The 21,765-nt window shown below is 38.1% G+C and overlaps 1 protein-coding gene across 1 annotated transcript in view; it reads left to right on the forward strand.

The window, feature by feature from the left end:
• The window catches only part of RBM18 (RNA binding motif protein 18), a 22,008-nt gene extending 4,577 nt beyond the window's left edge, over positions 1-17,431 (forward strand). The window contains exons 2-5 of the mRNA XM_006865655.1: positions 7,353-7,479; positions 11,598-11,684; positions 14,120-14,205; positions 17,272-17,431. Coding sequence (XP_006865717.1) covers positions 7,353-7,479; positions 11,598-11,684; positions 14,120-14,205; positions 17,272-17,431 — 460 coding nt within the window. The remainder of the gene's footprint in view (positions 1-7,352; positions 7,480-11,597; positions 11,685-14,119; positions 14,206-17,271) is intronic.
• The last annotated feature ends 4,334 nt before the right edge of the window (positions 17,432-21,765 follow it).

Genomic DNA, 21,765 nt, shown 5'->3' on the forward strand with positions numbered 1-21,765 from the left:
CCCTGCATGCTTCAATTCTTCCTTTGTTTTTGTTTTTGTTGTTTTTTTTTTTTTTTTTTTTGGGATGTGCACCAAAACACTCAGGAATATACAATAATTCAAAATTCAGACAGCCAAAGGGCATAGCCAACAAATCTCTTTTTGAAAGAAGTACGGTCCAGTTTCACCTTGGAAGCGACAATGGCCAGACTTTATGTCTCATATTTTGGGCATGTAAGGAAGGACCAGTCTCTGGAGAAAGACATCATGCTTGGTAAAGTGGAGGGTCAGCAAAAAAGAGGAAGAAACTTCAGATGGATTGGCACAGTGGTAGCAGTGGGCGCAAACATAGCAGTTATGAAGATGGTGGAGGACTAGACAGTGTCTTCTTCAGTGGTACATGGGGTCACTATGAGTTAGAACCAACTCATAATAAGCAAGTTGTTCATCGTGAGAATAAAATCATAATGTGGCTTCTAGGAGTATTTAGTATCATCTTACTTAATTTACCTAATTAGAGCACAACAATAACTGACTTTATAGGAAACCTGGATTGGCCTTATATTCCTTCTAAGTTTTTAAAAAATATAAATTAAAGATTTTTATTTTAGATTTGTTTGTAGTTTGGCCTAGAGTCGATAACTGTGGACCTAGTCTACTGAAATACAATCAGTTCCAAACATTGAAGGATTATCCTAGAAAGTGTTGCTGTTGTTAGTGTCGCTGAGTGTGTTCCAACTCATAGTGACTCTGTATAGGGTTTCCAAGGAGCAGCTGGTGGGTTTGAACCACTGACCTTGTAGTTAGTAGTCCAGTGCTTGTCCTACAGCACCACATCAGAACTTTAAATCTCTAATAATTCTTAGTAGAAGTTTGCAGTAGAAGTTAGAAGTACCCTCCAGTTTTTATCATTAAATCTTGCCTCCCAACCGTATATTGCTACTAGGCTCTAGTTATACTAGGTTGTCCATCAGGCTCCTCTCAACACAATATGCATTCCTAACTGATTGTGTAACACTGTAGCATGCTGCTTTCTGTTTATATGTCTTCACTTTGTGGCTGTAATACTGAACATTTTAGGGCCACGCTTGGATGCCAGGAATAGCTGTATGACTAAATAGATCTTGGAGTCCTGGTGTGGTGCTTTAGGATGAGCATTGAACTTCTAACTACAAGTTCAACAGCAGAAACCCACTAGCCTTTCCTGGCAATTCTGTACAAGGTCACTGTAAGTTAGAACTGACTTGACAGAATTTATGGGGGTAGCAGATTCCGAACCTATGTTGTTTATAAACTATTCTGATTCCTCTTAGCTACATTTTGTACCTCATACTTTTATAAAACAAATAATAAAAATTTCAGCTAAATGATGTGAACATTTCTTCTAGCTCTAATATTGTATGAGTTGGTCTTGTTTAAACTCATAACAACTCTGTGAGGTAAGTGGAACAGATTATTTTCCCTGAATTATAGGGGGGGAAAAGGTCAAGTGACTTGGCTCAGTTTTCTGACATAGTTAATGAGAGGATAATTTCCCACCACCTAATTTTAATGCCCTCTCCACAAATATTCTAATAGTACAAATAATTCAACAGTCATAACCTGAAGTATTCTATTCTGAAATTTAAAATGTAAAGGCTTTTTTAAATTTCGAGACCCAATCCAACTCTAAGGGTTAACAAAACCTCTAAATACCATTACTAGTGCCTTCAACAAAGAAACCAAACAAGCTAATGTTAATATTCTTAGACATTATCTATTTTCCACACTGTAATTTCCTCTAAAATAGGGAGGGTTACTACTGACTTTCTTTTTCAGATGTTGAATGTGCTATGAAGAAAGCCAAATTAAGATCCACTGCACTATGCTTGCTTTGTAGATATATAAATTTGGTTTTATGGTGACAGTTAATATTTTGTATTTGTCCTAAAATATAGGGGAGCCACATAATGACTTCAGCTTTGGAGCTGTGTTGTTTAATGGTTTTGAGTGTGAGCAATGGAGTCATGCCAAAAGGATGTTGTCTTACAGAAAATTTCAAACACAGCACAGAACATGGAGGTCCATCTCATGTTCTCCAAAATAAATCATCGTAAAAAAAAAAAAAAATCATCGTGTCACAGGCTTCCTATTACTGAGATCTTCTACATATACAAAGTAGAGAAAACAATAAACTGAGTCACTGTAGACCTGTCCCCTAGCCTTAACCATCGTCAACTCCTGGTCAGTCTTGCTTCTGTACCCCAATTTGAAGCAGGAAAATAATTTCATTGGTAAAAGTGTTAATATGTCTAGACCCAGAGAGGAAGAGCAACTGTGTGCTGAAGACTTGGGGGGCACGGGGGAAGGATTGCATGGAGGAGATTGTAAACATGGCAATGAGACAATATACGATAGAATGAATGTAAAACTAATGTTCTCCCATGTAAACTGTCACATAATTCACAATAAATCATTTAAGGGGAAAAAAAAGTGTTAATATGTATCTCTAGTGGAATATGGATTTGAACCCTTGCTCACCTCTTACTCTGTGATCTTGGGCACATTGCTTAATCTCTCTGAGCCTCAGTCTTCTCATCTGTAAATAAGTATATAAAAGTGCCTACCTCATAGAATTGTTAAGAAGATCATCATATTAGAGAATCAGTACAAGCCACATAAAACAGGGCCAGGCACATCGTAAACACTCAATAAAAGTTAGCTATTTTTTATTGTTATTTCTACAACCCGTTACCATTCCATCACTAAATGTTACATGAGCACCTACTGTGTATCTAAAATTGTATAACCGTTTTGGTAGCCAAGAAGAGATCATTGTTCATAGCTGATCTCATCCCATTTCCGTCCTCTCTAGGCTATAGATGTGTTTTCCTGGGTATGGCAAGGATACTGACCCATCTCCACTGGGCTCTTCCCTCATAAATTCAGCAAAATATAGGACATGAATCTGATTCCATCCTTTATGCCATCGGTACACTTACAGACCAGTTTCTTTGTTAATGATGCCAAAATCATTTGAGGAACAGTAGAAAAAAAAAAAGGGAAGTTGTTATGGGTCAGAATGCAGTTGGCCCTTGAGCAAAATGGGTTTGAACTGTGCAGACCACTATGTATGCTGTTGTTTGTCTGTTTTTTCCTATTGCTGTGGTGGTGAGCTCAAGTGTTGTGAGTATCCACCTAAGAGTAGGAGTGTAAAAGTATCAGATAAAATACTGTGTAACACTAATAATCTTGGCAGGAACAGTTCATCTCTTCAGTTAGAGGGGAGGAAATGGTGAGGGGCTAGCAGTTACTGCTCACGCAGAGATGGTTAGCATCACATGGCATTTTAAACAGATACTTTTATGCAGATACTCGTAACATTTGAGCTCACCGCATAGCAGTAGGAAGAGAGTCTGTATAGAAGTGGGCCTGGGTGATTCAAACCCGGGTTGCTCAAGGGTCAGCTGTAATTGAAATATTTACAGTTAGCAGAAGGAATAACGCTTCATTGCTGTGAACTCACAAATAAGCTGAACAAATATTTTACTACTCTTGGCTTAAATTATTTTATCTATATAAAACAAGCATATGAATTCAGTGATTACCAAGATTTTTTATAAGACTAAACATCCTTTGCTTGTAGTTTTATGGGAGCAAAACAGACTTGAATGGAACAAAATGGAGAAGTCTGAGAGCAAAGCCAGTAGAAATTCTTAACTGAAGAATTTCTAAAGGAAGGATCATTCTAAGTGGAGGGAGAATCCTAAGTAAAGGTAAATAAGTAGGAATAAGATTGTTGTAAGTAAGCAGCCAGCATACATATTAGGAAGAGCCTTTTGGCTAAAGGAGATGTTAAATGTTAAATGGCAATGAAACTAGTCATTAAATAGAATACTATCAGATGGAGATAAGGTGGGTTTTTAAAAATTATTCAGACAAGTTTGAGTTTCGTATAGAGAGATTCATTATGGGTATTGACTAGGAGACTGATATGAAAGTGATATTTTAATAAGGAAATTAGTCATCACTATGTAAAATAAGTTGGAAAGACTGAAAAATAAAAATTAGACAAGACTGCCGTACACCAGGCCTGCCATTAATATAACCTAGATGGAGACAGTTAACATGAAGACTAATGAGTAAGTCTAAGAGATGAAGAAACCAGACACAGGGATTGAAGAAGAGTGCAGAGTTTTCCTAATAGTTCTTGCCAAGAAACTAAGAAGTGTCATACCTGCACTGGAACAGCTGGAAAGGAGCACCGGTTTGCAGCGGAAAGGAGGTAATTGTTAAGTGGCATCAGATTCCGACTCACAGTGACCCTATGCAAAGGTTTCTGAGGAGCAGCTGGTGGGTTTGAATCACCAACCCTGTGGTTCTAAGTCCAGTGCTTATCGTACAGCACCACCCCAGGAGTCCAGTTAAGTGAAAATAAATGCATGAGCATGTGAAAACTATGAAGAAACCCATTCCTGAGGAAACCTGTTCCTCTTGGCCTTTATTTTTCTGTTGTCCATGCTTCTTTCATGTCTTGGTTTGCATGAACCAGCCTTTCTTGTTTATCAAAACAAATTGTACACCAAGAAGCCATCTTAAAAATACCTTTTTTGTTGTTTCCCATTGCCTACATCTTCGAACTAAAGCTTCCTAACTAAGCACAAAATAATCCTTCACAGACTCACCTGCCTAACTGTTGACCCTCATCTCTTTTTGCCTTCCCTCTATTCTCTTCCAACGTGTAGACGCTTTTTTTCCTTCTGTCTTTGCACTTGATGTTCATTCATACCTGCATCCTCGGGTATCACGCCTTTCACAAAAGCCTTCCTTGACCACTGGCTCCTACACAATCAGGCATCCTTCCTCTGTACCTCCATGTTCATACCTCTTATGTGTAAATATCACTGTTTTGTAATTGATTACATTTCTCTATCATCTAATTAGAATGTGAGTTCCTTGAAGGCAGGGACCTAGTAGTTTTATTCATCTGGAGACTCCAAGTGCTAACTGTATAGTTCAACACACAGGCATCTAGTCTAACAGTATTATGAATTAATTCTTTTGGAGCCATTAAGGCTGTTTTAAAAGACCCATTACAGAAAGTACTGATTAAAGTTGCTGAACTATGTATGGGAATGTTGTTAGTAATTCTCTGCCTCCCGGAGGCAGTGGAGCCTACATTTCATGAAGTGAAGCAAGCCTCTGATGAGTAGTGAACTCTCCCCTGCTTCAGCAGCAAATAAAAGTGGTTGCAGATGTGAAAGCTAGAGTCTTCAGACTTGTTTCACTATCAGAGTTTGCAGTCCCCATCTCCAGGAAACAAAATAGTAAACATTTCATTCCTTTTGTTTCGGTATTCCGATAATTTCGAGAAATTATCAAACAAGAAAAGAAATTCTGGAGAAGTTGAAAGACACAGACCCAAGCAGATGTTCCTGGAATCTTAAGGTCGCACTTCTCAGGCAGAATGTGTTTGTTAGCTTTTCAAAGAATAATCTGTCGGCATGTTTTTTTCTGAGTGATTTTAAATTCATTTCCTAGGAAATGCCAATCGCCTTACCTTCCTGCTATTAAGCAGAATGGAGCTAATGAAAAGATGACCAGCCCACAGAGCCCTTAAGATTGTTTTTGTTTTTTTTTCTAAAGTGGTTTGGACCCACCATTCTATGGCAACTGGCGCTGTATTGAGGCTTGAATGGGTGCTATAAGTGGAAGATGCAGCTGTGAATTAAAGACCTTAGGGAGAGACTCTTGTAGCCCATCTGTCTGCATTTGAGAAAGACCTCCTTGCTGTAGACCTAGTCAAAAAATCCATCGAAGCCAGAAATTTGCACTTGAAGTGCCTTCCTTTCCCCTGAATATCAGCTCTTTCATTCTCACTAACAGTCAAGGTCTTCTGATGGGAATTGAGAATTTGGAAAGTAGGGGGTCATAGTTTTTTGTTTTTTTTTTTCTTTGAGAACAGGTCCTGATTAATTTTCGCATTATGCCTGTGGATCCTGCATCCTGCCCCAGTACTAGACCTGTATTATGTCTTCCTTGCTCCACTGTGTGTCAGGCACCTGATCCAGGATAATGGGCTTGCTTGTTGCTGTGCATTAGTATCAAATCTAATATAACTTATGATCCATTTCATATCTTCTGCCTCCCAAAGGAGATTCTCTTTCAAGAATCAAATTTTGATGAGTTTCTCTTTGAAAACAATGTGAAATATAAATGTAGCTGTAATGATGACTTTACTGACTCCCTGTGGGGTAGAATTCCCAGTAATAACAGATTTAGCATGTGGGCTGATACCTTTTTAGTATCACAGGGACAGCATTGTTTAGAGACAGCCTTGACTCGGTTTGAATAGTACAGAGGATGCCAGGAGGAAGGCCAAAGGAAAAGGAAACCGGAGAGCTGTTGGTTTATCTCACCCTCACATCAGATGACAGGAAGTCAGAATTGAGATTGGCCACAGCAACCTGTTAAGGCCACATCTGTTTGAATAACTTAAAAGCTCTATAGAAACCAAATAAGTTTGATAGTAAGGAATCCAAGAAGAAGGTGCAGGGCAGAGTGGCAAGGAAGACTTTGGGGTAAATATCCTGCCTGGAATAAATTTCGTCCTTGGCCATCTGTATTCTTTACTTGACTGTACCCCATCATATAACTATGGCTAGGCAACTGGGCTTGGTTAGTTGCCCACTGCTGGAGGATAATGTAGGAATTGGCTAGGTTCTCTTCTGTGTGTGACCAGACTCATTCATGTTATGGTTCTACACATTGTCCTCATTTCCATTCATGTCAGGAACTGAAACTCTCAAGCAGCTCTGGAAGTGCCACTTGCTGTGGTTTGGTTTTTGGCAGAGTTTCTCACAAGTGTAACTTGGGTCCAGTGATTAACTATAAAATCTAATAAGTCTGCCAGTGTTGTTTTGTTTTGTTCATTTGTATGGATATATATATATGTTTGTTACTTTACTTTTGAGGTAGGGTAGGCTTTGGCATGTGGAGCGTGGGTGTGTGTTTCTATTGGCGTTATAGCTATTTGTTCATAAATACTATTGCATTGCCAAGAAATAAAAATAAATAAATCAACACTATATTAGCATTTTTCTCCAAAAGAAAAACAAACGGAGTTTGTGGGCCGGACAGCTGTTTGTTAGGTGTGGTTTTTTGTTTGGTATTTTTATGTTGGACAGATACATAGCCATGACAATTCTAGTTCCCATTCCAAATAGAGGCAAACAACTCTGCCAAATAAACCAGCATGACAGTTTGGAGGGAAGAAGGTGGGTGGGGGGCGGCCGACATGAGAGTCTATCCCAGGGATAGCTTTATCTCACCATTTTAGGCCAAGAAACCAATACATTACCCTTCGTGTACTCATGACCATTCTTTCCCCACAGATACCACCTCCTGAAGCTCCTCCAGAAATTTGGCAAAGTAAAGCAGTTTGACTTCCTCTTCCATAAGTCAGGTGCTTTAGAGGGACAACCTCGGGGTTACTGTTTTGTTAACTTCGAAACTAAGCAGGTAATTGAGCTTCCATTCCATTTACATAGTACTTATCAAACTGAATCATAATTGTTTGTGCATCTTTTACCTAATCTCAGGTCCTTGTGGACAACAGCCATGTCTGAACTTCATATGCCTAGCATGGAGCGTTAAAGTAGATTCTCAGTAAACAGATGCATTATTAACATCTTTCAGATGTTCCCTCCCTAGGCTCGAGGTCTAAGGCACTGACCTACTTTTCGGACTCAGTGCTTTGGGATGCCCGCATGAAGTACATGGATGTCCTCCTCCCTGTCCCCTTGTGTTTGTCCCTTTAGTGGCTGTCCAACAAAACCTCTTTTTCTTTCGATTGTTTTGCCCTGTGGTGCAGAAGCCCTGTCTGTGGTGAGCCACCCACAGGTATTTATTTTAGTTTGATTTCTTAAAAATGTACCCTTCTCAGTATCTCAGAGCAAATGCATACAAATTTGAATCTATAAAGGGAGCTTCAAAAAGTTCTGTGGGAAAATTCCATTCTCTTTTAATGCCATTTTTCCCACAAACTTTTTTGGAGCCCTCATGATAATATGCATGTACCTTCTTGGATTAAAGTTTGAGTCCTTGGTATAGATATGCATTGATAAATTCAATCTGAATGTACTATACAGCTACTGTTCAGTACTCTTGACTTTATTAGTCATTTGTAAGAACACTGTCTAGTTACTGTTTTGGGTTTTTTTTTTTTCATTTCACAGTAATTGTATTTGAATGTTTTTCTTATTATAAAAGTAATACATGTTTATTATAAATGAAAACTTAAACACAGAAAAGAAAAAGAATAATTTAAGTCACTTATCAGCCCAATGCCCAGAAATAATTACTGTTAGTATTTAGTTATGTAACTTCCCAATCTTTCTTCAGATTCATATACACACACCATGCATAAAAACACATAAAGATTAGATCATACTGTCATTTTAATCAAGGAGCCTTGCTGATGCATTGGTTAAGCACTCCACTTTGAACTGAAAGGTCGACAGTTTGAACCTACCAGTCACTCCTCAGGAGAAAGATTGGCAGTTGGCTTCTGTAAAGATTCCATAAAGATCACAGCCATTAAATCCCTACCATGCAGTTCTGCTCTGCCCAATGAGTCGGAATTGGATATCATGTTTTATTGCTAAACATTTATTAGCTGTGTCTTCTAATACCCATCATGGAAAAAAGATGAGGCTTTCTACTCCCACAAAGATATAAAAACTCAGAAACCCTATTCAGGGCCGTTGTGAATCTGAACAACAACAACAAATACCCATCAAGATAACATTCCAATATGTTGGTAAGTGCTATCGAGTCCTTTCCAACTCATAGCAACCCATTATAGGGTTTCTGAGACTGTAAATCTTTGCAGGAGCAGAAAACCTCAACTTTCTCCCTCAGAGCAGCTGGTGGACTCAAGCCATCAACATGATTCTCAGTCCCATGCTTATCCTACAGAGCCACCCCATGCTCCCCTCACTGGCATATACATATATAAAAAATTATTTTTTCTATATCCTTACTATTTTGTGCATTTTAGTATACATATTTTAGGCCTCAGTTAAACTAATAGACATTATTTTTTATTATTATCCAGTACTTGATAGAGTATATCTATGGTAAGTTCTTTTACTAATCACCAGTGGTTAGCTATTTAGGTTGTTTGCCATGATTCCCTAGTGTAAATTGCCTAGTAGTGAATATATCCATAGCTGTAACTAGGTACATATTTACTACATAAAATGGCGTTGTCAAAGATCATGCATATTTTTTGTTAGTTCAATTACCAATTGCCTTCCAGAAATGATGTGCCACTGTATTACAAGGTTGTTATAAGTGTCATTTCTTCTTACCAATGCTGGCTGTTTTTTATTACTTCTAATTTTTGCAAGTGATCTAGGGAATAAGTGACACATTATTATAGTTGGTCAAGGCTTTTTACAAGAACTGACAGAATGCTCTATATAGTTAGCATTTTTAAAACCTTTTTCCTTCCTTAATGATAAGTATTCTTGAGGACAATTAAAATCAATGATCGTGATAGAGTTGATGTTGATTGTAAAACACTAGACTATAAGTCATAAAACCTAGCTTCTGTTTCTGGCTTTCTTATTTATTAAATTTGGACAAATCTCTTCACCTCTTTTGGCCTCCGTTTGCATCTGAAAACGAACTTTGAAACATTTCTACCTGCTAGCATCTGATTACTTGTTCATCAGATGAAGCTTAAAAGAATAAAATGTCTTTTATATATCCCTCTAACTTTGTAGTTTTAATATATGACTAGATTATGATCATACCTCACTCTTTTTTCATGTACTGAAGTCAAAGGAGGAAGCAATGATTTATTGAGCACTAAAAGCACTGGTAGCACAGTGGTTACGAATCGGGCTGTGAACCTTAAGGTCAGCAGTTCGAAACTACCAGCCTGTTCCACGGGAGAAAGATGAGGCTTTCTGCTCCCGTAAAGATTTCCCTGTACAGGGTCGCTATGGGTTGGAATCAACTTGACGGCATTTAACAACAACAAAAGCACTGGAGTACAAGGTCAATTAGAACCCGCAAGGTGGTGGTTCAAACCCATCAGACGCTCCTCAGAAACCCTATATGCAGATTTGCTACACTTAGAACCCACTCGACAGCACTTAACAACAACAACAGCAATCTGTGTACTATAGAAATCCTGGGGTGACACTGTAGGATAAGCACTGGACTGCTTACTGCAAGGTGGACAGTTCAAACCTACCAGCCACTCTGGGAAACTCTATACAGGGTTGCTATGAGCCGGAACCAACTCAACAGCACTTAACAACTTGGTGTGTTATCTTGAGGCAAGTGTGCCAGGGACTATTGAATGCCTGACACATACTGGGTACTCAGTAAATATTTGCTGAATGTCCCACTGACAGGCTCTGGAAAAACTAGAGACTCACCAGCAGAACCAGACAGGACAGCCTACTGGATTACACTCCAGCCACAAATAGAACGTTCAGGACTACTTTCGTCGTCTGTTCCTGAAGGACTTTTTCACTCTAAGTAAACATAAATGAGTTCTGGTGTAGCACTGTGGTTAATGTGCCAGGCTACAAAGCTGTTTAAACTGCAAGGTCGGTAGTTCAAGCTCCCCAGGTGCTCCTCGGAAACCCTATACAGGGTCGCTATGGGTCGGAACCGACTCAATGGCACTTCTCAACAATAACAACAAACATAGATGAATACCTTGTGGACACAAGTGGGACATAGATTTGTCAAGATAAGAAAATGCAGTCAGGTTTCCAGGGAATAACTTGGAATCCACCTTCGGGAATTTCTTTCACCCATGTTCTTCTGTCTCATGGGGGGATGAGTCAGGGAATTTTGGGTTCTGAAAACCAGGTGCTAGATTGACTCATACAGATACCTTGTTCATAGTCTCTTTGACTCACTCCTTTTTCCTTCCTAATTTCCTTCACTGCCAGATCGTTGTAACCCACTACTGTTCTTCACTTGGGAGCCCTAGTCCAGGATATACATAGTTCCAAGGCCCCTGGTGAGAGTACGCTGTTTTGACATAGTAGGTAGTGGCCTGTAGAATCAGCACTGGACTCAACCCACAGGTCAGCAGTTCAAACCCACCAGCTGCTCCTCGGAAATCCTATGCAGGGTTGCTATGAGCTATGAGTTGGGACCGACTCAACAGCACTTAACAACAAAAACCCCAATTAACAGTAATGTATAGAAAGGTATCATGTAACAAGAACAACAGTCTAAGGTCATATTTGCTAAGTGTTTACCATAGCCTCTCTTATGTACTCTGAATCCTCACAACAGCCAACCTCAAGTGCTAGTATTCATATTGCACAGGTGAAAGGGCTCTAGTATTCGGAGATATTAAGGGACTGCCAAACTTCATACTGCCAACAAGAGACAGAGCAAGGATTTCCATTGTTGCCTAACTTCAAAAAGCTCATGCTCTTTTTTTTTTATTCTGCCTTTTTTATTGTAATTCCTTTGCCAGTTGTTTACTAAAAGCAGTTTGATTAGAAATCAGCCATCGAGGGTAGTGAAGCCCTGCCAGGAGATCTGTGGCTAGTTAGGCATTTGAATGTTTGATTAACAGTCGTCTCTTTCCTGGACAGGAAGCAGAACAAGCCATCCAGTGTCTCAATGGCAAGCTGGCTCTATCTAAGAAGCTGGTGGTGCGATGGGCTCATGCTCAAGTCAAGGTATGTACAAGAGGCATCAAGCCTCGTCCTATATGAGTTTTCTAAAAGAAACTGTCCACTTGCCCATTTGCAGCCAAGCCTTTTCGCATCTGGAACAGTCTTACTTTGGTCTCCTACTTGTATTTACCATGTGTGTTGCCAGATTTTCCTTTTGAGAAACATCTCAGGAGGGATTAAGTTCCTTCGTTGTTTCTTTCCATACGCCAACAGATCCTGCTTTTGATTGATTTTTCCATGTGGCTGATATGTATACTCAGACCTTTATCGTTTTTTTAGTAGGGGTGGTTCTTTGGAGGAAGAAAATGTATTTTTAAAATTAGTTGCTCTAGGCATTATTAGAGTCTTCCCAGCCTCTTAATTCTGTGGAGAATTTAGATATGTTTATTCTAGATGCTTGAGAAATGGGTGGTTTGTGCATGTGTTTAAAACACAGGCATCTCCTTACTTAAGATATTTTGAGAATTATTAGGTTGTGGGTTTGTTCAACTTTCCAGTGTCTGAAAAATATTATCTCCAGGCCCTGAGAAGTGACAAGCTCTCTTGTTTACCTTTGGAAGAATGTAGTAGAAAAGCTGAGACCATTTTTCTTTTAAAGGAATCACATTCTATTACAAGTGACACAGAGGTAAAGTGTGTGGACCAGAGCAAGGACAAGAGTTAACTCTCTTTTTTCTGCAGTGGGATCTTGGCAAACCTGCCTATGAAAAAGATTAGTGACAGTGAAAAGTCGAAACTTCAATCTTTAGCCGTGGGAGCATAATTTTTTATCAGAGACTTGCTACTTCCCTTCCCAACATACTTCCCAGTCAAGAGTCACAGAAATGGATCCAACATTTGAGCTTAGTGTCCAACCTGAAAAACAAAACTCAGACACTTTGGATCCTTCTGAGTATCTCAGGTCATTACTGAGCCTTCTCAGTTTCTAGGACACATTGCCTTAAAAATAGAAATAAGGAGAATTTCCAAATACTTTTTTACTCAAAAGAAAACAAGTCTCGTTGCCAAACTGTCTGTCATTTTCTCCTTCTGCATCTCATTGAAAATACACGCAAAGAAAATCATCCTTTGTTCTGTCTTTCATTTGAGCATCTCTTTGCCATGCTGTTCTCTTCTCCTATAAGTCTCTTTTTGACAAGAGTCTCCTTCATTGCTCTTTTATACTTACAGAAATTATAGTTGACCCTTGAAGAATGTGGGGGTTAGGTGTGTCGGCCTCACACACAGTCTAAAATCCATGTATAACTTTTGACTCTCCCAAAACTTGACTACTAATAGCCTACTGTTGACCTGAAGCCTTCCACATAGCATAAACAGTTGATTGACATTGATTATACACTGCACCCACATAAAAGCTGCCTTTTCAATACAAGATAAAAAAGGTATTTTTTACAAAAAGTGCAAAATTTTCATGCCTCCTGGCATCATTGCAACAACACCGTTAAGAATTTCCATTTTTTTTTACAGTGATCCTTAGCTCTAAGCATTCATTTATCTTGAAATGGTAGGCAGGTGCAGCTACAGACTTCAATATATTAAGCCTTTCAATTTTTTCTTGTAATGTCATGACTTTACTCTGCTACTTGGAAGCACTTCCAGCATCACTAGTAGCATTTATGTATTGATCCCATGGTTATTCAAGGCTTCATACCAAGCATGATGAAAAATACACAAGAACCACAAGGGATTACTTTTTACTGCAGTATGCAGTTGACTAGAGAGACGAACTGCTCACACACAAATGATTAGGGGCACACAGTGCTTTTTGTTTTAAATCTGTGTATATGTGGACAATGCCGTTCAAAACCTCTGCTCAACGGTTATCTGTATAAATACCTGATATCAAATTGAATTACTTTTTACTTTATTATAGAATGTTTTCCAGATCAATGGCTAGAAACTGTTACTACTTTTTCTAGTCATGCCTTTTAAGCACTGGGTATTCTGCTCAGCACTCTGAAAAATCTAGCAGAATTTTATGAAGCGTTTTGAGTAAAATAAAATGAGTATTGTAACAAATAATATAAAAATGTAAGGAGAACTGTCTTGCTGTGTATTTGTAGCGTCTGTAAGTTCAAATGTTGTAATTTCCCTATCAAATGAAGACTAAATGATACTGTAGTATAAGTACTGGAGTGCTAACCACAAAGTTGGCGGTTCGAGCTCAACAACCACTCCTGGGAAACTATACTGGGTCGCTGTGAGTCTGAACCAACTCAGCGGCACTTTATAATAACAACAATGGCTACATGAGAAGCTTCTTAACTTTTGTCATAAGCTTACAGCTTTCACACCAAAACTATGTGGGGTCTTATATTAATTTAAAATGTAAAGCAATCTGGTGACACATTGATGTGGTTGGTGCTTCTGACCTGTGTGTGACGGTGGAGGCCTTGTTTCTGCCCAGGTGACATCATTTCCCTTTTTCTTTCTTTCAGAGATACGATCATAACAAAAATGATAAGATCCTTCCGATCAGTCTTGAGCCATCCTCTAGCACCGAACCCACTCAATCTAACCTAAGGTAAAGTGACATACTACAGACATAGACAGACACAAATCATATCCGAAAGCGTGAGTCATTTCTTCACTCTAAGTCTTCGTTCATGTCCAAGTAAATCTTCAGACTCGTAATTTAAAATAAAATCTGCTCACTTTTAACATTTTGAGAAATATGTTTGGTTTATCTCCAAAATTTTTACATTTCCTCTCCCATCCTTGCTAAGATGGTAAATTGTTCTTTTATAGAATTCTTTCACTCAAAAATTGGGTGGTGCTCCTATCGTGCACCAGGCATTATGCTTGACACTGGGAATGCAATGGTAATACACAGTGTTTATCTGATATCAAACATTGTAATAAGGCCTTGGGTCGCTTTGACGTTTGTCATTATATACAGACACTTAAGAGACCCAGCTCATTCTTCTCCAACTATGAATTATCCTTATACAGAATTTTAATGTGCAGGTTTTAATTCTGTGTGCCATGTTAGCAACTCTAGTAGTTTGGTTCCTGTATGCACAAATTGCCATTACTTCTTTTGTGTTAATTCAAAACAGAAGAAAGTCAGAGTTTGGTAGAGAAAGGAGAGGTTTAATGATGGCTGGGCAGAAATAAAGGTTTGTTTCATTATAGCTTAGGGGGAGAGTTTAACAATATTGGTAACAATGGCTAAGATGTATTGAGCTTACTATGAAGAAGCATTGTGCTGAATCCATGTAGTATTTCATTGAATTCTCAAAAATTCTAGTGACTTTTAGGCTCATTTTATCCATGCAGAAACTGAACTTTACAGAGGTAAAATATCTTGCCCATGATTATTTAGAAAGACTGTTAATAGCAAATAGCAGCGTGGGGATTCAAACCAGGTCTGTTGAACTTAAAAAGTCAAGCTTTTACTTAGTACTTTAAAGAAACTCCAGGCTGTACCAAAACCTTATCCAGGTAAGAAAAAGAGCATCAATGGCACACAAGGATCAGAAGCCCAATACTCAGTTATAAAGGAAAGTGATGCCTAATTGGATGGAGAACTAAAAAGATAAAAACCAAAAGGTTGACAGTTTGAACCCCATGCTGTGGAAGAAAGGCCTGCTGATATGCTTCACATGAGGTCACCATGAGGCAGAATTGACTAAGATAAAGGGCTTGGTCTATTTTGGGTTTTGTTTTTTGGTTTTTGAAACTTTGGCAAAAGGTCATCCCAAAATGTTTTCAGGTGACTCAGTCCTGGTGTGGTGCTGTAGTATAAGCACTGGACAGTAAGATCAGTTTGAACTGCAATGGCCGACTGTTCAAATCCACCAGCTGCTCCTTGGAAACTCTATACAGGGTCGCTATGAGTCAGAAATGATGGCACTGAACAACAAGGATTGATAAAACTTGCCAATTTTAAATTAATTTTATATTTACTAATTTACATTAAATTCTGTTGATTTTTCTTAATTTTGTGCTGCCTTTACTGTTTAATCCTTCCAGAATTTTTTTTTTTTTTAAACTATAGTGTCTGATTAATTCACTGGGAATTTATATCCACTGTTCTTTTTACCCCCATAAGATTTGAATTCCTTGATCTTAGATTGATGAGGTTTTCATCAATATGACTACTGGGAAGGAATGACTACATTTATGTTGGTTGGTTTTTAAGTTACAATTAACATGTCTTTAGGGTTGTTTTTTTTTTTTTTTGTATCAATGTTTTTACTTTTTCCCAAGTAACCTGTTTTTCCATTTATTTTTTAATCCAGACAGCCTTGGTTTACATCCTTCTTTGCCTAATTAGAGGAGGTTGTTTCCTTGTGACTCATACAGTATAAATGGCCATCCCATTCATGGGAGAGGTGCTGGAATGCATCTCGGTAATACCACAGTTTTCTTTTTATTGTAAATTAGGTTCTTAGTTTCTTGCCCATGTAACATTAAAGACATAGGCAGCAAATATGAGGGGACCTCAAAAAGTTCATGGAAAAATGGAATTGAAAATACTAGAATTTTTCCATGAACATTTGAAGCTCCATTGTATTCCTTTAGAGAATTTTAAAAGGCTAGTAAATACTCCATTCCATGCATATATTCTCTCCCTGACTGAAGACCATTGAGGGTCATCAAGAATGGACAGTAGAGAGCCAGGGGCCAGGAAAGGCTCACTGCCTGAGTGCTTTGGTTTCTGATCCAAAGATAGCAATGAGCCCGATCAGAAGGGAATTCTCACATCCTTAGTATTTCCTCACTCTTTCTTTCTAACAAAGGGCTGCTCACTTCCCAACCTGCTGGAGAAGAAAAAGCAAGGGTTGATGAACAAAATGGGCTGAATGCTAGCTCTGCAACTTGTTAGCTGTGTGAACCTTGCGTAAATCAGTTCCTCTCTGACTTTGTTTCTTTATCTGTTGAATACGAATGACAAGTACCCCTGCCTTATTTTATTATAAGGAATGCAAGGATTACAAACAATATAAGTAAAATGCTAGGCATAGTACCTGGCTCATTATGCACGTTCTGTAAATGAAAGCCTTTGTTAATATGTTTGTCAGTAAAAAGTTAAGACTCTTCAAAATTTCCTGGATGTTTTGTGTTTTGGGTGGTTCCTTCCCCCCCCAATTATTACTGAGTGATTCATTCAGAAGGTAGTGCAGTGGAACGGATAACAGAGTGGACCTTGTAGTAAGATTGCATTCTCATCTCAACTTTGCTATTTGTAGCTGTGTAACATTGGGCAGATTAAACCTTTCTGTACCTCAATTTCTTCAACTGCAAAATAAGGGCTATAACCTGCTTGATAATGTTTTCAATCCTACAAAAACTGTTTTTGACTGCCTACTCTCTGACAAGAACTAAGATGTTAAAGAGTTTGTAGTATTAAATGTAAAGTTTGTGAAGTACTCAACAGTGTCTGGGTTTATAGATGTTCAGACTTAATCTTTTTTCATAAACTGTTTTAGTTATCTGTCTCTTTATATAAAAAGCTTGAACATTTATATTTGAGTGTTTAGTTGTATCTCAGATATGCATAAGAAACACAAGGAAGATGAAATATGAAAGCATTTTCTAAATGAACCCAGTCTCACTCTGATCCTCTTGCTGTCCTTTTTTCCAGCGTCACTGCAAAGATAAAAGCCATTGAAGCAAAGCTGAAAATGATGGCAGAAAACCCTGACGCAGAATATCCAGCAGCACCTGTTTATTCCTACTTTAAGCCATCAGATAAAAAAAGGACTACTCCTTACTCTAGAACAGCTTGGAAATCTCGAAGATGATGGTTGTGAATTACTGTGGCAGCAAAAGCAAATGGGTCTCCACACCTGAAATACTCTGCGTTTGTACTCTGTAGCTGTGAATGGTAAATCCAACAGAGCACAATCACATGTTAGAGTTTGGTAACACAACATTTGAGTTTTCTTATGGATGTTTCTTCCCTGAAGTATATGTGGAATTGAGCATCACCCAGAATAAATAGGATTGTATCCAAAACTGTGATTTGAACACTGGGATGCTCTAGTTGGCTGGTTTGTTTGGCTTTGTATCTCCAGAAACATAAAGCATGCCAGGGAGAAAAGAAAACATAGAAAATGTTGTTATTTAAATCAGGAAACTAAAATTAGTAAGTCTTTCTTTAAATAAAAAGAAAATAGGTCATTTTCTTGTGCTCTAGTATCTTTAGAACATAAAGGGAAAGGGACAGGGAGGGAAGTGAGAGGTTTTAAATCATGTTCCAGAGTGTTCCAGAATTTACCATGGAAATCCCTCCAAAAAAAGAGAACTTTCTTGGCAAAAGGGAGCTGGTTGTTGAAGCAAATGTGGTAATCTGTTTAAATAATGCTTATTGTCTCACAATCCCAATTAGGAAAACATGATGTATATCTTCAAATTGTTGTATTGACAAAACTGTAAAAATCAAATTGCGCTTTTTATACCACAACAGGAGTTCATTTGGAAATCCCAACTTTTTTTCTTTTGTGATTTTTTTATTATTATTATTATTATTGAAATTATCCTACTTTCCATAATACCAAATGCTGTTATTAATGTGGGACTTTTAAAATTACACTTACTGCATGAGATTGTTTTTATAGCATGAGAATGTTCTACTTGAAATTGTTATCACGGTCAATCTATATAGAAAAGCAAACTTTCTTTGAAAACATAGCAGTTGGTATATTAATAGCTCTCACACATTTTATTTCCTATTTATTGTGTAGGACTCTGAGGTTGTACCATCTTATGAAGGGTAGAGTTTGGGGTACATGTAATGGGCACACAGAGTCAGTAGAGTATCAAGTACTTAGATACCACGATTTGTAATGACCTCATGATTTATGTCCTTTAAAAGTTTTGAAGACGCATGACTTTAAAATGAAGGTTCGTTCATAGAGCATCTTTCTCCATAGATTGTTTTGCCTCTTTGAACATTCTAAATAGAACAGTATAGAGAAATAAATACATCAACAGCTTTTGAGATCTTCAGTCAGCACAGTTTTGGTAATTTTGGTGCCAAGTATGACAGACTGTTTCATTAGGCGAGCTATTGTCCTGTACCAGGTAAATCACTGTTGCTCCTGCTGCCATTCTTGGTGATTACAAACTGTTTACTAGTGTCGTTCCTATCAAGAGGAAGCTTTCGTTATAAAATTAAGTCTTCCTATGAGTGTAAAATGAATTTAAGACACAAATCAAACTTCAGCATATTGAAGTTCTAGAATTCACAGACTGGCTCAGAGAAATTCTTATCACTTTTCCCAAGATATCTAGATATAAAACACTTTATGCATTTATGAGCTCTAGCTGTAATATAAGCAACCCTCCTCCCACTTGGAGAAGAGTTCAGGGAGGTAGTAGCACAGTTTCCCATTTCTCTGGTGACTTTTTGGAGTATAGAATTCACCATTTTACCCTTAAATATCAAAGGGTTATGGTGGAGTAGGATTTACTTAATGCAAAATAGTCTTCTATTTTTAATAGGAATTTAGAAAAAACTTTGAATTATAGAGTTGTTTTCTTTAGAAACCAGATCTATTTATTTGTATTTTAAGCAATGTTTATTATTTGTACCAATTCTTATTCCTTTGTGTGAATAAATGCAAGACGGTGTTTATGTGGTTGTGTCTTTTCTCATCCATTTACTGCAGCTCTCTCTCTGATAGGCTTCTTCCCACTCAGGACTGGGCTGCTGTGCTCAGGTGGGCTGCGGCTTCTTTGTTAGCTATTCTGCTGTGCTCTGACCAGAGTGAGCTTCCCAGACAATCCTAACTCTTACCACCCCTTATGCCCGCCTACTTCTGTTAAGTGAAGAGATGAGCTCTTTTCATTGCAAATGTAACTATTTCAGAAGTTGATCCTGGAAGGTCTCTGAAATTACTGTTCCATATTGTTTCTCTTTCAAAATAGAGGTTTCAAAAGAATAAATGTGTCACAAATACTGCTGAAAACAATTTGGTGAAAGGCTTATAAAAGACAAGTGTTGGTTGACAGTTTGTAATGAGGTTTATCTGTACTTAGGTAAAATTATTCTTTGGTTTGCTAAAATTGTATCACTTAGAATTCTGATACATAGTAGGGTGAAAAATTTAGGGAACTATTCAGGAGATAGAATATCTTCTTAATATTAGCTCCTGTTTTATCAAATGTAGATCTAACTAGTTGATCTTTTTTAACTTGGTATCTCAGTATTGGGGAAGAGGGAAGATATCTAAAACATGTCAAAAATCAGCGAAACTTTCGTGAAACCAGCCGTATCTCTTTTGTATTAGCATATGTGCAGTCAATTTCTTAGAACTGGCAATTATATTTGTGATTTTTTATTTGGCTATAAAAGAACAGGTTTAATTCTTACCGTACAATTAAATGTTAGACATTTTTATATGTCCTTATGTTCTTAAAATATTTCATGCTCCCATTATATTCATCTTTGATTTCTTTCTCTTCAGTTCTGCAATTCTTTAATAAATCCTATCAACCCCACCTTCAAAATACATCCTGAATCCAACTGCTTCTCATCACTTCCAAAACTACCGTTTTGTTCAAGTTGCCCTCATCTCTTGCCAGATTGTGCAATGCCCTCTTCATTATCTCCTTTCCTCCTTTATTGCCTCCTTGAATCCATTTTCCACACAGCAGCCAAAGTGATCTTTGTTAAAACCTGAGCATGCCTAGTCTCAATGGTTTTTCATCACACTTAGAATAAAATCCAAAGAATTACAAGACCCAAATGAACAAAGCTACCAGTCAGAGATGTAGTCCGTCTGACTACACAGACTACCTCTCTAACTGCAGTTTCATTCTCCCCTTTGCTTACTATGCCCCAGCCACACCAACCTCTTACTAGTCTTCGAATACCAGCAAGTTCCTACCACAAGACCTTTTGCACTGGAGTGTCCATTCCCCAGATAGCCACAGAGCCCCACTCCCTCAATGGATACATGTCTATCCAAATACTAGTGATCAAGGTGCTATCCCTAACTTCTCTCTAAAAGTGGCTCCTTGTCACCCTCAATCTTTTACTCTTTCTGAAGACCACCACTACCCAACATAACATAGAGACTTACCTTCTGTTTCTCATTAGAATGTATGTGAAGCAGAGTCTTTTATTCACTATTCTATTCCCAACATTTAAAACAATGCCCTATTTAGTGTTCTTAGGTGCTGTTGAGTCAGTTCCAACTTACAGTGACCTTATATATGCGTAACAGAATGAACCGCTTTTAAGGGTCCTGTGCTGTTCTCCCCATTGTTATGTCTGAGTACATTGTTGCCGCCACTGTCTCAGTCCTTGTTAGGAGTCTTTCTCTTTTTCACTGACCCTCACTTTTCCAAACATGATGTCCTTCAGCAACTGGTCCCTCATAACAGCATGTGCAAAGTACCAGAGACCAAGTCTTGCCATCCCTGCTTCTAAGGATTCTGTTTCTACTTCTTCCAAGACGATTTATGTGTTCTACTGGCAGTCCATGGTACTTTTCAGGAGTCTCCAACCATAATTCAAATACATCCATTCTTCTACAGTCTTCTTTATTCATTGTCCAGCTTTCACATGCATACCCTATGTAAGATATAGTTTCCTGGTGTGTAATTGTAGGATCAGCACTGGACTGCAAACCACAAGGTCAGCAGTTCAAACGTACCAGCTGTTCCTTGAAAACCCTATACAGGGTTGCTCTAAGTGGGAACCAACTGAAAAGCATGTTAACGACAATGTAATATGCTCAATAGTTGTTAAATGAAAAATTATGGCATTCGACAGCTGAAGGGCCTTGAGAGGCCATCCTATATAGCAAAATGAGAAACCCAGAAAACTAAAGGACAAAGTGACTTGTTCAGAATCACAGAATGTGAGAGATTGAGGTAGAACCCAGAGCAGAAACTTCTCATCCAGTGTCTTTTAAACCAGGTGTTGGCAGACTATCCCATGCCAGTGCCTTTATACAGCCCACAGTGAAGAATGATTTTTGCATTTTAAAATTACAGTCAAAAGAATAATATTTCATGCTACATGAAGATAATATGAGATTTAGATTTCAGTGTTCATCAATAAAAGTTCATTGGAACATGGCCGTGCCCGTTTTTTTACGTATTACTAATAATTACTGTCCCATAC

This window comes from Chrysochloris asiatica, unplaced genomic scaffold, assembly GCF_000296735.1.
Source record: "Chrysochloris asiatica unplaced genomic scaffold, ChrAsi1.0 scaffold00081, whole genome shotgun sequence".
Lineage (NCBI taxonomy): Eukaryota > Metazoa > Chordata > Mammalia > Afrosoricida > Chrysochloridae > Chrysochloris > Chrysochloris asiatica.